Genomic DNA, 13,619 nt, shown 5'->3' on the forward strand with positions numbered 1-13,619 from the left:
TTATCTGGAGAATCCCATGGACAGAGGAGCCTGGTGGGCTACAGTTATTGGGTCACAAAAGATTCCAACATAACTTAGTGACTAACGCCACACACACATATAACAAACAGTTCAGTTCAGTTCAGTTCAGTCGCTCAGTCGTGTCCGGCTCTTTGCGACACCATGAATCACAGCACGCCAGGCCTCCCTGTCCATCATCAACTCCCGGTGTTCACTCAAACCCATGTCCATCGAGTCAGTGATGCCATCCAGCCATCTCATCCTCTGTCATCCCCTTTTCCTCCTGCCCCCAATCCCTCCGAGCATCAGAGTCTTTTCCAATGAGTCAACTCTTCACATGAGGTGGCCAAAGTATTGGAGTTTCAGCTTTAGTATCATTCCTTCCAAAGAACGCCCAGGACTGATCTCCTTTAGAATGGACTGGTTGGATCTCCTTGCAGTCCAAGGGACTCTCAAGAGTCTTCTCCAACACCACTGTTCAAAAGCATCAGTTCTTCAGTGCTCAGCTGTCTTCACAGTCCAACTCTCACATCCATACATGACCACTGGAAAAACCAGAGCCTTGACTAGACGGACCTTTGTTGGCAAAGTAATGTCTCTGCTTTTGAATATGCTCTCTAGGTTGGTCATAACTTTTCTTCTGAGGAGTAAGCGTCTTTTAATTTCATGGCTGCAGTCACCATCTGCAGTGATTTTGGAGCCCTGAAAAATAAAGTCTGCCACTGTTTCCACAGTTTCCCCATCTATTTCCCATGAAGTGTTGGGACCAGATGCCAAAACCCAACAAAACAGCAGTGACTCAATTAAGATCTAGCTTATTTCTCTTTCATACCTGAAGGAAATTAGAGTTGGTCTGGGACTCTTTGGTGGGTCCACAGAGTCATCAGGAATGTTGCAGCTCTGCTGACTTCAGGAGCACTTCGTGGTCCTAATGACTGGTTTATAGGCATCATATGCTCTTTCCAAGCTGGCTGCAGGACAGGAACACAAGAAGATTCACTTCCTGGTGGAGTCAGCTCCCTCAGAGGAGCCCTCCCACAACCCACACAACACTTCTGCTTCCATATCATTGTTCAGGACTTTGTCACATGACCACATCGCTCTCCAGGGTGGTCTTTTTCTGATGCATGACCACCCTACATAATATTAGGATTTTCTTGCAGGGGAGGAAAGGAAGAACAGATGTTACAGTAGGCAGCTAGCCATCTGTACTGTAGCCAGAGCCGCCAGAAACAATAGGATAGAGATTGAACCAGTGTAAATAAGAGATATGATCATTATATTCTTAGAAAATGAGATAAATGGTTCTTAATATGCTTCAAGATCCTTGCAGATTCACTGAAGAAAAATAAAAATACAAAAATGAGACAAGTTTGTTTCCTTCCCGTTTCTGTGCCCCAAGCGAGTTGGTTTCCCTTTCTGGAGGCAACTACTGTGTCCATTGACCAGGGTTTCCATTATATATTAGAAATATTGTACACAGTGTGACTGTAAATGTTGTATGAAATTAATTTTATATATTAAAATACATTGACGTGGGGCATGAATCCCTGGGCGTGATGAAGACGAGATGGTGTTATAAAGAGAAAAGGTGTAGTTGAGAATATGTGTGTGAATCAGATGGATACATGAAAAAACAGCTGAGAGTCATGGTCCCAGGCTGATGACCCTTCTGTCAGCTGTCTGGTGCCCTGAAACTGGTTCTGAAGCTTTGTTTTCTCTTTCTTCGTTGAGCTAGCTTGAATACGGGGATTCCTTAGAGTTGGAATCACAGATACTGTGGGGCGAGTGCTTCTGACTGCCTTAAGCATTTTCATGAAAGGGCATAACATCAGGATGAAAAAAAGCAACCCTGGTTTAAGGTTTGAAACCTTACCTGGTCAATGAGGACTTGCCTATTTTATCATTCTTCTCACAGCTGCTGTTTCCTTCCCTCTGCTTTCTCCAAGAAGCCACTCTTTTCTGCCTCAGGGTTTGTGCCTCCGTTTCTGGCAGTGCCACCCCCAGAGTTTTTAACCCTCTCAGTGAAGTTGGATCTTAAGTTTTCCCTTTTCTTTCCCTTTTCTTTCTAAAGTTCATGAAGCTTTGAACTGCATTACATATGTTAATATATTAATATGAACAGTCACTGTTCCATTGGTTTAGTGCCTGCAATCACTGTAAGCATCCACTCAACATAAATTTGTTGAAAAATATTTGGTGAGTATGATGATTAATTTTGTGTCAACTTGACTGGGCCACTGGATGACTAGGCTTAGTCAATTATTATTCTGGGTGTGTCTGGGAAGGTGTCTCTGGATGAGATTAACATTTGAACTGGTAGACTGAGTAAACAAGACTTCCCTCCCTAAGTAGGGAACTCCTCTTCTTTGACTGCCAGTAAGCTGGGCTTCCCTGGTGACTCAGATGGTAAAGCGTCTGCCTGCAAAGCTGGAGACCCAGGTTTGATCTCTGGGTCAGGAAGAGCCCCTGGAGAAGGAAATGGCAACCTACTCCAGTACTGTTGCCTAGGAAATCCCATGGACAGGAGCCTGGTAGGCTACAGTCCATGGGGTTGCAAAGAGTCGGACACAACTGAGCGACTACTTTACAGGCTGGGACATCAGGTTTTTTCCCCCTACTTTTGGACTTGAGCTGAATCCTTAGCTTCTACACCCAGTGGCCTTCTCCCTAGAACTATACTATCAGCACTCCTGATTTCTCCAGCCTTTGGACTTGGACTCAAACTATACTGTTGGGTCTCTGAGCCTCCAGCCTACCAACTTCAGACCAGGGGACTTGTCAGCTTCCATAATTGCATGAGCCAATTCCTTATGGTAAATTGGTTCATATGTATGATGTATAAACATATACCCTACTGGCTCAGTTTCTTTAGAGAACCTGGATCAATACAGTGGGCTTTACAGTCTTCCATAAGGTAACTCTAAGAAGAGACAAAATATTTCTGAAAATCTCCACTGTGGATCTGAAGTAAGAAAGCCATCTTGTGGTGTTTCTGGGAATATCATGTGAAGTATATATATCCTTAGGGAACTGAGGCATAATTCTTTGCAACAGTTCTTAACATATTTTTTGCCAAAGTGCCCTTTGGAATTTTGGTGAAGTCTGTGTGACTCCTTAAAGGTTTAAATAAATAATTTCTTAAATAATACTGTTATATAAGAAACCAATTATAATAAAATGTAGCTCTCAGAACATGGAAAAACAAATGTGGGATATTGTAAGATATATTCCTCTTTAATAAAGACTTAAATAGCAAGACAATATATTTAAATATGGACAATTTAAAGTAAAATTTAGGGACTTTCCTCGAGGTCCAGTGGTTAAGAATATGCCTTGTAATATAGGGGATGTGGATTTGATTCCTGGTCAGGAAACTAGGACCCCACATACCGAGGAACAACAGGCTGACCCGCTGCAATTACTGAGCCTATGCCCTGCCGCTAGGGAGGCCATGTGCTGCCATGGAAGAGCCTGAATGCCGCAACTAATACCCGAGGCACACAAATAATTTATTTTTTAATTTATTTTTTAAAAAGATTGTTGAAGGTCATCAACATGACTAGACTACATGTCTGTTCATGTTCTAAAACAACCATATTTTGGTCCTAAAACTATTGTAATTTCAAAATAATGATAAATGATATTTCAAGATATATGCCACAGATTTAATGTGATATGAAAATATTTGTTATTTCTATTTATGACACAGTCACAGGAGCTACTAATATTTCCTTTGTTTCCTTCCTTCTTTTGTAATGGAGGGAAATACTTAGTTTCGTAGAATTAGTGAGGAAAGATGTCTGTGCTTAAAGACTCCTGACTTACACCTCCTCATTTCTTGGGGGTCTGTGATTATCAGGTATATGGACCTTAGGCTCACAACCTTTGGTAGGGAACTAAATTGGATCTTCACAAAAAGTACAGACAGGGCGTCTAAAAAACTGATTCTTAAATTCAGGAGCTTTCTGACAGTACCAAGACCATGAAGAATAAAAGTCAGTATTTACTTAGCTCTTGTGTATTCCTTGGAAGGAAAGTTATGACCAACCTAGACAGCATATTAAAAAGCAGAGACATTACTTTGCCAACAAAAGTCCGTCTAGTCAAGGCTATGGTTTTTCCAGTGGTCACGTATGGCTGTTAGAGTTGGACTATAAAGAAAGCTGAGTGCCGAAGAATTGATGCTTTTGAACTGTGGTGTTGGAGAAGACTCTTGAGAGTCCCTTGGACTACAAGGAAGTCCAGCCAGTCCATACTAAAGGAGATCAGTCCTGGGTGTTCATTGGAAGGAATGATGTTGAAGTTGAAACTCCAGTACTTTGGCCACCTGATGTGAAGAGCTGACTCATTGGAAAAGACCCTGATGCTGGGAAAGATTGAGGGCAGGAGGAGAAGGGGATGACAGAGGATGAGATGGCTGGATGGCATAATCAACTCAATGGACATGGGTTTGGGTGGACTCCAGGAATTGGTGATGGACAGGGAAGCCTGGCGTGCTGCGGTTCATATGGTCACAAAGAGTCGGACATGACTGAGTGACTGAACTGAACTGTGTGTTCATGATTTTGTTTTAAAAGTTAGTAACACAAGCATTTTTGTAATATTTTATAATTTACATAAGATGTAGAAATATCTGGTCTCACTTTATCCTCTCAACAACAGAGTGAGACACACATAACATACACACAGACTGTGTATTCCATATGTTTGATTACTCCTGTTTAGTAGATGCAAAAGTTGAAGAGAGTCTCCGTTTAACCCCAAACACTTTAAGTACCTACTCAAAACCACAGTGTTAAATAATATCTGCTTGTGAATTGGTGTATGTGTGCTCAGTTGTGTCCAACTCTTTGCTATCCCATGGACTGTACCCCACCAGGCTCCTCTGTCCATGGGATTTCCCAGACAAGAATACTGAAGTGGGTTCTTCAGGAGATCTTCCTGACCCAGGGATTGAACCTGCATCTCCTGCATTGGCAGACAGATTCTTTACCACTGCACCACCTGGGAAGCCCACTTGTGAATCAGATTTGGGTCTCAATGCAAATAGATTTATGTTGCCATGAATTCATATTTGCTGGTGAATTATGCATGTAAGTTTAAAGTGTACGAATCAATGGAACCTGTAATATACCCAGAACGTACTAGACAGCTGCCTCCAACAAAGACTTATCTAGTCCAAAATGTCACTAGTGCTGAGGTTGAGAAGCCCTTGTTTAGATGAAAGTACTTAAAGAAAATCCCCGCAAGCTCTGGCACTTAAGGACGGTAGGTGGAAATGTCATTTTGTCCAACCAAGTTGATCTTGAATGCCTGGTCAAAGTCAATTTAAAAAGCTGTCACAAGGGGATTAATTTAATTGAATAATCTAATGTATGTGTGGAAAGTTCAGTTGTTACTTGAGAGATTTCAAACCATCAGCTCTCTGTATTACTGTATATATTAAATATTTTTTTAGTTTGAATGGGGTGCATTGGTTGTTTAAAATAGAACTACATAGAACTGAACTACGTGAAACTGACAGGTTGTTTCAGATCCATATATTTATTATCCATTTGTTTATCTAAAATTGATTGAGGCACTACTCCATCCTGACTTTGAATTAGGTGCTGTCGTACAAGTATGAGTAGCATAGTGCCTGTCTTTCAGAAGCACCTAGATCTTTGGGTAAAATGGCTGTTAAACAGAAATAATGAAGAATAGGAAGTTCATGATAGAAGTTCATGATGATGTGAGAGAACATTGGAAGACATCTCTCTAACCCAGAGAGAAAGAGGAAAGCTTTCTTGAAGGGGATTCACCATTTAGCTATAGGCAAGGGACATTTATGCATGCATGTGTAATTTAACTGGTAGCTAAATGTGTTGAATTTCTGTCTAATTTTCATACTCTGTAGATTCCTTCTTTTAAAAATTGGGGTATAGTTGCTTTACAGTGTTGTGTTCATTTCTGCTGTACAGCTAAGTGAATCAGCTATATGTATACATATATTCCCTCTTTTTTGGATTTCCTTCCCATTTACCCTATAGGTCACCACTCTATAGATTGTTCTGCTTCGTCAAAGAGTTAAGAAATCAAATTAAGTCACCATAGACAATTATCTTGTAATCCTGATCTTTTGGTTCACTATCTGAGCAATTACTTTACGTATTATCATAGGCATACTTAGAGGGTTTGTCTGAAACATGCACACACACACATATGCATATATTTGTTGTTGTTGTTCAGTCACTAAGTCATACCTGACTCTCTGTGAACCCATGAACTGCAGCACGCCAGGCTTCCCTGTCTTTCACTGTCTCCCTGAGTTTGCTGAAACTCATGTCCATTGAGTCAGTGATGCCATCCAACCATCTCATCCTCTGTCACCCCCCTCTCCTCCTGCCCACAATCTTTCCCAGCTTCAGGGTCTTTTCTAGTGAATCGGCTCTTGGCATCAGGTGGTCAAAGTATTGGAGCTTCAGCATCAGTCCTTCAGTGAAGTGCAGATGTCCATGTGATCACTAGAGACTCTTCTGGCGATAGGTATTATGCATTTGGTTTGGATTATTCATACACATTTTGAACCAGGATCTTAGACTTAGTTTTATCCTTTGTGTATGTTGGTAGTTTGAATAGTTTACTAAGAATTACCAGTCTGCTTATGTAACAGGAACTTTTTGCCACTGTGAAAAATGTGAAATTGACCTTAAAACTTCTTTGAGAACAACAGCACTCCATCCTGCTGAAAGGATTTTGAAACTTTATTAATGTTAGTGTTTCAATTTCAGCGTCAGTCCTTCCAGTGAGTATTCAGGACTGATTTCCTTTAGGATGGACTGATTGGATTTCCTTGCAGTCCAAGGGACTCTCAAGAGTCTTCTCCAGCACCACAGTTCAAAAGCATCAATTCTTTGATGCTCAGCTTTCTTTATAGTCCAATGCTCACATCCATACATAACTGCTGGAAAAACCATAGCTTTGACTAGATGGACCTTTGTTGGTAAAGTAATGTCTCTGCTTTTTAATATGCTGTCTAGGTTGGTCATAACTTTTCTTCCAAGGAGCAAGTGTGTTTTAATTTCATGGCTGCAGTCACCATCTGCAGTGATTTTGGAGCCCCAAAAAATAAAGTCTGTCACTGTTTCCACTGTTTCCCCATCTGTTTCCCATGAAGTGATGGGACCGGATGCCATGATCTTCGTTTTCTGAATGTTGAGCTTTAAGCCAACTTTTTCACTCTTCTCTTTCACCTTCATCAAGAGGCTTTTTAGTTCCCCTTCACTTTCTGCCATCAGGGTGGTGTCATCTGCATATCTGAGGTTATTGATATTTCTCCCGGCAATCTTGATTCCAGCTTGTGCTTCATCCAGCCTTAATATGATTATGGCCACAAACATTAAAGTTGATGAATTCTGTTGTCATAATGAATTCCCACATGTGTATAGATTGTCGTCAAGAAATTTCTGATTTAGATAATGTTTGCCTTTTTGCCATCCAGCTTGATTATTTTTAGTCATTATCCAGAAAAAAGAAGACAAACTACTGAAGTTCACTGGAAACAATAAAGATTGTTATCATGGAATGTAGATCTTATTTGTTCTGTTCTTGTGGTAATAGTTTCTAATACATTACTCAGGACAAAGTTTCTTTCTCAGTTATGTTTGCTCTGTGCAAACATGGTTTCCAATATGTCTTCTGTTATGCCAGGAATTTTGTTTTCATTTCTGCTTGGTAGTCTCAGTTTTCTCAAGAAGATATACATAAATTAATTATTAGTGTCCAGAAGAATAGTTGTGCTGTTTGCTGCCCTCAGAAGTGAAACCACATACCATTCTGATGTCTAGGGATTTAGTCCAAAAGGTTTTTTTAAGAAGTAAGGCAAGTAATAGAAAAGAAGAAAACCAGGCTTGAACGTCGAGTGTTAGAGAATGCTTTAGGGAATTAGAATTATAAATGGTCTGGAAACCTAATATATGTATAGCTAAGCTTTTGAACTACATGAAAAAGACTCAATAGAAGTCATTTGAAAGTTAGAACCTGCATCTGTACCTTGGACACACTGTCCTTTCTTGGCCCTGCAGGAGAACCGTAAGGTTAAAATTCTTTGAAGCAGATATGTTATCTCATCTTTCTAATAAGAATATATTAAAGGTAGTGTGTCACTGTGAGGTTTTGGACATGACTGATCTGTGTATAAATTTCTCCAAAATATATCTCTATTAATATGTCTCTTATAGTTTGAAACAATGAAATAGAGAGCAGGGATTATTACATTGTTCAATATTCAACTTACTGTTTTTCTGAATACTTTTTGGGAAGCTCCTGTTTGGTAGGAATCACACTGATGTGTCATTCTTAAAACTGCCATATATATTTAAAAATTTTTCAGGGGTTTTAAGATTTAAGTTTACATATTCATTGTTTTTTCTGTTTAAATTTATTTGGCTACGTCGAGTGTTAGTTGTGGCATGTGGAATCTTCCTTGCTTCATACAGCATCTTTCATTGCAGAGCACAAACTCTCTAGTTGTGGCACGGGCTCAGCAGTTGCTGTATGTGGGCCTAGTTGCCCCACAGCATGTGGAATCTTAGTTCTTTGACCAGGGATTGAACTCACGTCCCTGCCTTGGAAGGCGGATTCTTAACTGGACCACCAGGGAAGTACCAATATTCACTAATTAAAAAAAAAAAATTCATAAAGAGTAGTGGTAGCTCAGCTGGTAAAGAATCCACCTGCAATGCAGGAGACCCTGGTTTGATTCCTGGGTGGAAAAAATTGCCCTCAAAATGGGATAGGCTATCCTCCACTCCAGTATTCATGGGCTTCTCTGGTGACTCAGACAGTAAAGAATCTGTCTGTCAAGGGGAAGACCTGAGTTCGATCCCTGGGTTGGGAAGATCCCCTGTTGAAGGGCACGGCAACCCACTCCAGTATTCTTGCCTGGAGAATCCCCATGGACAGAGGAGCCTGGTGGGCTATAGTGCATGGGGTCGCCAAGAGTCTGATGTGACCAAGTGACTGATCCTGGTGCATAGCAGTACAATGTGAGCCCAGTCATAGCACTTGAACTCAGCCCAGTGTTCCAGATTCCCAAGTCCTAGTGTTTTTTTTTTTTTTTTTTTTCTTTTTTTTTTAATTTAATTTAATTTTATTTTTTTAACTTTACAATATTGTATTGGTTTTGCCATATATCAACATTTATCCACCACAGGTATACACGTGTTCCCCATCCTGAACCCTCCTCCCTCCTTCCTCCCCATACCATCCCTCTGGGTCGTCCCAGTGCACCAGCCCCAAGCATCCAGGAGAATGGCCTTGAGACATGTATAATATCATATATGAAACGAGTCGCCAGTCCAGGTTTGATGTTTTTGTTTTCTTAAAAGTTGAATTGGCACTTCAGTGTATCTTGGAAAATTTGGCTAACAGTGTATGGAAGTTTGTAGTTATTAAACATCAAAGAATATCAGGAGATACCCAGATGGCATTTTTGTTTACATGGCATAAGGTATGCCAGACCTGTTAGACTGAGGAATTGTTTCAGACCAGACATTGGAAAATTCATGTAAAAAGACTGGCTAATTTCACCAATACATAAGTTAGTGCCTTGTAAAGCGAAAGAACAAGCCTATGTCAGTACTTCTAATAATGAGCCTTATTCTCAGAATATTAGTATTTTGATTACTATTTTTGCAGGCAGATTTTCCAGGGCATAACATTCAGAAGTTTGCTGCTGCTTCAGATACATTTATATGTTTTTGAGACTGTAACTTCAGCCCAGCATTTTTGTCCCCTATTTTTAACTTACAAGTTTTATTTCAAGCTAAAGAAAAGTCTGTTGAGGCTTCTTTTACAAATACATTACTGTATATAATTTTTATATACAGTAAATATATTTACAGTAAATATGCAACAAAATTTTATATACAGTAAATATACAATAATTTTTATATAATTACAGTAATATAATACATAACTGTAAATAACTCTAGGAGTTATTTCCTGACATTTTACTTTGTATCTTTATTAAAAGTTGTATCTTTAGCAGGTGAACTATGTCTTCTATTCTGTGTAGATTCCTTTTTCTCAAAAACATCCCTTTCTGGTTACTTTAAATTTAAAATATAATTTTACCAAGCTTATATTATACAGAGTGAAGTAAGCCAGAAAGAAAAACACCAATACAGTATATTAATGCATATATATGTAATTTAGAAAGATGGTAATGATAACCCTGTATGCGAGACAGCAAAAGAGATACAGATGTATAGAACAGTCTTTTGGACTCTGTGGGAGAGGGCGAGGGTGGGATGATTTGGGAGAATGGCATTGAAACATGTATAATATCATATGTGAAACGAATCACCAGGCCGGGTTCGATGCATGATACAGGATGCTCGGGGCTGGTGCACTGGGATGACCCAGAGGGATGGTATGGGGAGGGAGGTGGGAGGAGGGTTCAGGATGGGGAACACGTGTACACCCGTGGTGGATGCATGTTGATGTATGGCAAAACCCACACAATATTGTAAAGTAATTAGCCTCCAATTAAATAAATTTATATTAAAAAAAGGGCAAAAATTAATTTTACCAGGCTAATCAGTATCCTGAGCAGCAGTTTTAATGCTTTAAAATTTTTAATGTAAGTCTGTAGAATTTTTAAAACTTTCTGTTTTGTTTATGTAGCACATTGTGCACGCATACTCAGTTGCTTCAGTCGTGTCCGACTCTTTGCGACCCTGTGGACTGTGGCCCGCCAGGTTCCTCTCTCCATGGGATTCTCCAAGCAAGAATACTGGAGTGGGTTGCCATGCCCTCCTCCAGGGGATCTTCCTGACCCAGGGATCCATGTAGCACATTACTGAGGTCTAATTAGGTTGGTTAGTATTCTGAGCACTAGGGATAAAGTAATGGGAAAAAAGAGATAAAATTCCCTGACCTCATGGAGTTTGCATCCCTGTGGAAACACAAAGCACAAATGAAAAAGAAATTGGCATGGAAAGCTTCCAGCAACACCATGGGGTCCCCTGGTGTGGACTGGGATCCAGGCAGAGGACAGAGAGGATGGCTGGTCTGCTGTGCTCCAGGCAGCCAGGAGCAGGGGCACTAGACTGGATAGGCAGGGGTAGGGGAGGAGCGGTGTCCTCTCAGTGGGGGAACATCCTCCTGTCCACGTGCATTAGACTCTAAAGGACCCATGACCAGCCATGTAACACTGGGGGCTTTTGCACTGAAGGGAATGGCTGCTAGTGGAGCAAAACATCTTGGAAATGGGCACCAGCTGTGTGGATAGCACGTGGAGCAAAGCCAGGCGTGGTCATGGTAGGGCCAGACCCAGAGTGGGCACAGTCTAATCGAACAAGCCTCTTGAGCTTCAGTATCTGGAGCAAGAGACCTTCCCAGGGAGACTCCTCATCCCAGTCCTTCCAGGTTCATGACTACTGGGGTTTCTCTGCTTTACTTGCCTCATATTATAACCCGGCCTGTCTCTTAGGTCCATTCTGCATTTTTGTATCCATTCATCAGTTCTCTTTGGTTTGCTTGTTTTTGAGCCTCACAGTTTGTAATACTATTGTTTTGTACAGTCAGTGTTCATGTAAACTGATAATGTAGATATAATAGTAAGGCTCCAGTGGGCTTACTGGGTGAGACTGGAAAAGCTTTAGAGAGGAGGTGGCATTCGAGGTACGGCTTGGAAGGAGAGAAACAGGGAAGACTCTTGTCCATGGTATCCTGGAAGGGTAAAGGAGTGTGGTGTGTCCAGGCAGTAGGGAGAAATTTTGTATAACTAGAAGTGTATAAAAGAAGGAGATAGTTTGGGAGAGGAGTGTTGGAAAAGTTGCCTTGTAATCATAGATACAGTGTCTTCAACCTATTTTGTATGTATTGGTTTGGCCAAAAAGTTGGTTCAGCTTTTTGTGTGCGATGTGACAGAAAAACCCAAACAAACGTTTTTTGCCAGAAACACAGTATGTCATAGGTGACCTCCTCATGTTCCTCATTTTAAAATCTCTTAAAATAACTGCTATTCATTTTTCCATTTAATGATTCCAATACTGACAATTATATCTTCTTTCACTTGCGTGTCTTCAGATAATCTCCTCCTATGCATCACCTGATTTTATCCTAACAATATCTAAGCGACACGAATCTGAAAATGCTATCCTAATATTGAAAAGTGAGGAAACTGAGGTGTGGAGAGACCCCATGATTTCCTCACAGTCACATGGCTGTGCTCGAATGGATGCCAGATCTGATTTTCAATTCCGTATACTTACTGATCTCACTGGTGTGTAGATAAGCGTTTTGTCCTTTTCCCCCTCGAATTATTGCATTTTCCTTTTCTCTGTAGGACTTGGCTTTTACCCTGGAAGAGAGGCAGCAGCTGAACATTCATGGCCTGTTGCCGCCCTCCTTCATCAGTCAGGATGTCCAGGTCCTTCGAGTACTTAAGAATTTTGAGCGTCTGAACTCTGATTTTGACAGGTAACATGTTCCTGAAGGTGATTTTTTATGTTTCTCTGAGGCAGCTGTCTAGTTTATGTCTTATTAGATGAGCAAGTTTAAATATTTAGTGCTTTAGAAAGAGTAGTCAGCTTTGAGGAAGATTTGCCTGTAAATACAGTGATGTTTGTAAAAGAATTTACCCTGTGTAGGAACATCTGAAGAAGATAAAATTTTCTTTTCTAAACTATATCCACAGAGAAATGACTTTTTTCTCCTGTGACAGAGTTGTTGCTATCAAGGTCAGTTACGGGGAGATACCCTTCCAGACTAGGTGAAAGTGGCTATGAGTCAGATCTAAAGTACATTATAGGTGAAAGTGCACTGTTCAGGTTTCCAAGTGTGGCTCCAACACTGTTCAGAGTTTAGGTCACTTACTTTGTCTGCAGTCCAGTTTCTGTGTTTATACAAGGGTAAAGGTAACATTGTTCCCTACCTTTGGAGTTAGGCAGCTGAAGTTGAAATTCCAGCTGTATTTCACTAGCATTGGATCGTTGAGTAAACCATTAAAACCACTGCCATGACCACTGCATGTGTCTCACTGTTTTCTTTGGACTCTTTTTGTATTAAAATGTTGCATGCGTGCATGCTAAGTGGTTTCAGCTGTGTCTGACTCTGTAACACCATGGACTGCAGATCACCAGCTTCCTCTGTCCATGGGATTCTCCAGGCAAGAATAGTGGAATGGGTTGCCATTTCTCCTCCAGGGGACCTTCCCGACCCAGGGACAGAACCTGCATCTCCTCTGGCTCCTGCATTGCAGGTGGATTCTTTACTGCTGAGCCACTAGGGAAGCCCCTTAAGGTGTTAAACCCACCTAAACCTCGGTTTTTCCATCTCTGGGTTGAGAATAATAGTTACTTGAAAATGTTATTGTGAAGGTTAGAAGAGAGAGCTAACCCAGTATCTAGTAAGTCTTCATAATAGGGTTCTCCAGAGATATAGAACCAACAGGATTTGTGTGTGTGTGATTATGTACATAATGAGAGGGGGAGGGGTTTATTGATTGATTGATTTTGATTGTAACGAATGAGCTCAAGTGATTATGGAGGCTTGCTGCTGCTGCTACTGCTAAGTCACTTCAGTCGTGTCCGACTCTGTGCGACCCCATAGACAGCAGCCCACCAGGC

At 40.8% G+C, this 13,619-nt stretch overlaps 1 protein-coding gene across 1 annotated transcript in view; it reads left to right on the forward strand.

Moving 5' to 3' along the window:
• ME1 (malic enzyme 1) overlaps positions 1-13,619 on the forward strand; it is a 221,658-nt gene that overhangs the window by 18,082 nt on the left and 189,957 nt on the right. Inside the window, exon 2 of the mRNA XM_025294822.3 lies at positions 12,338-12,471. Coding sequence (XP_025150607.2) covers positions 12,338-12,471 — 134 coding nt within the window. The remainder of the gene's footprint in view (positions 1-12,337; positions 12,472-13,619) is intronic.

This window comes from Bubalus bubalis, chromosome 10 (assembly GCF_019923935.1).
Source record: "Bubalus bubalis isolate 160015118507 breed Murrah chromosome 10, NDDB_SH_1, whole genome shotgun sequence".
Classification (NCBI taxonomy): Eukaryota; Metazoa; Chordata; class Mammalia; order Artiodactyla; family Bovidae; genus Bubalus; species Bubalus bubalis.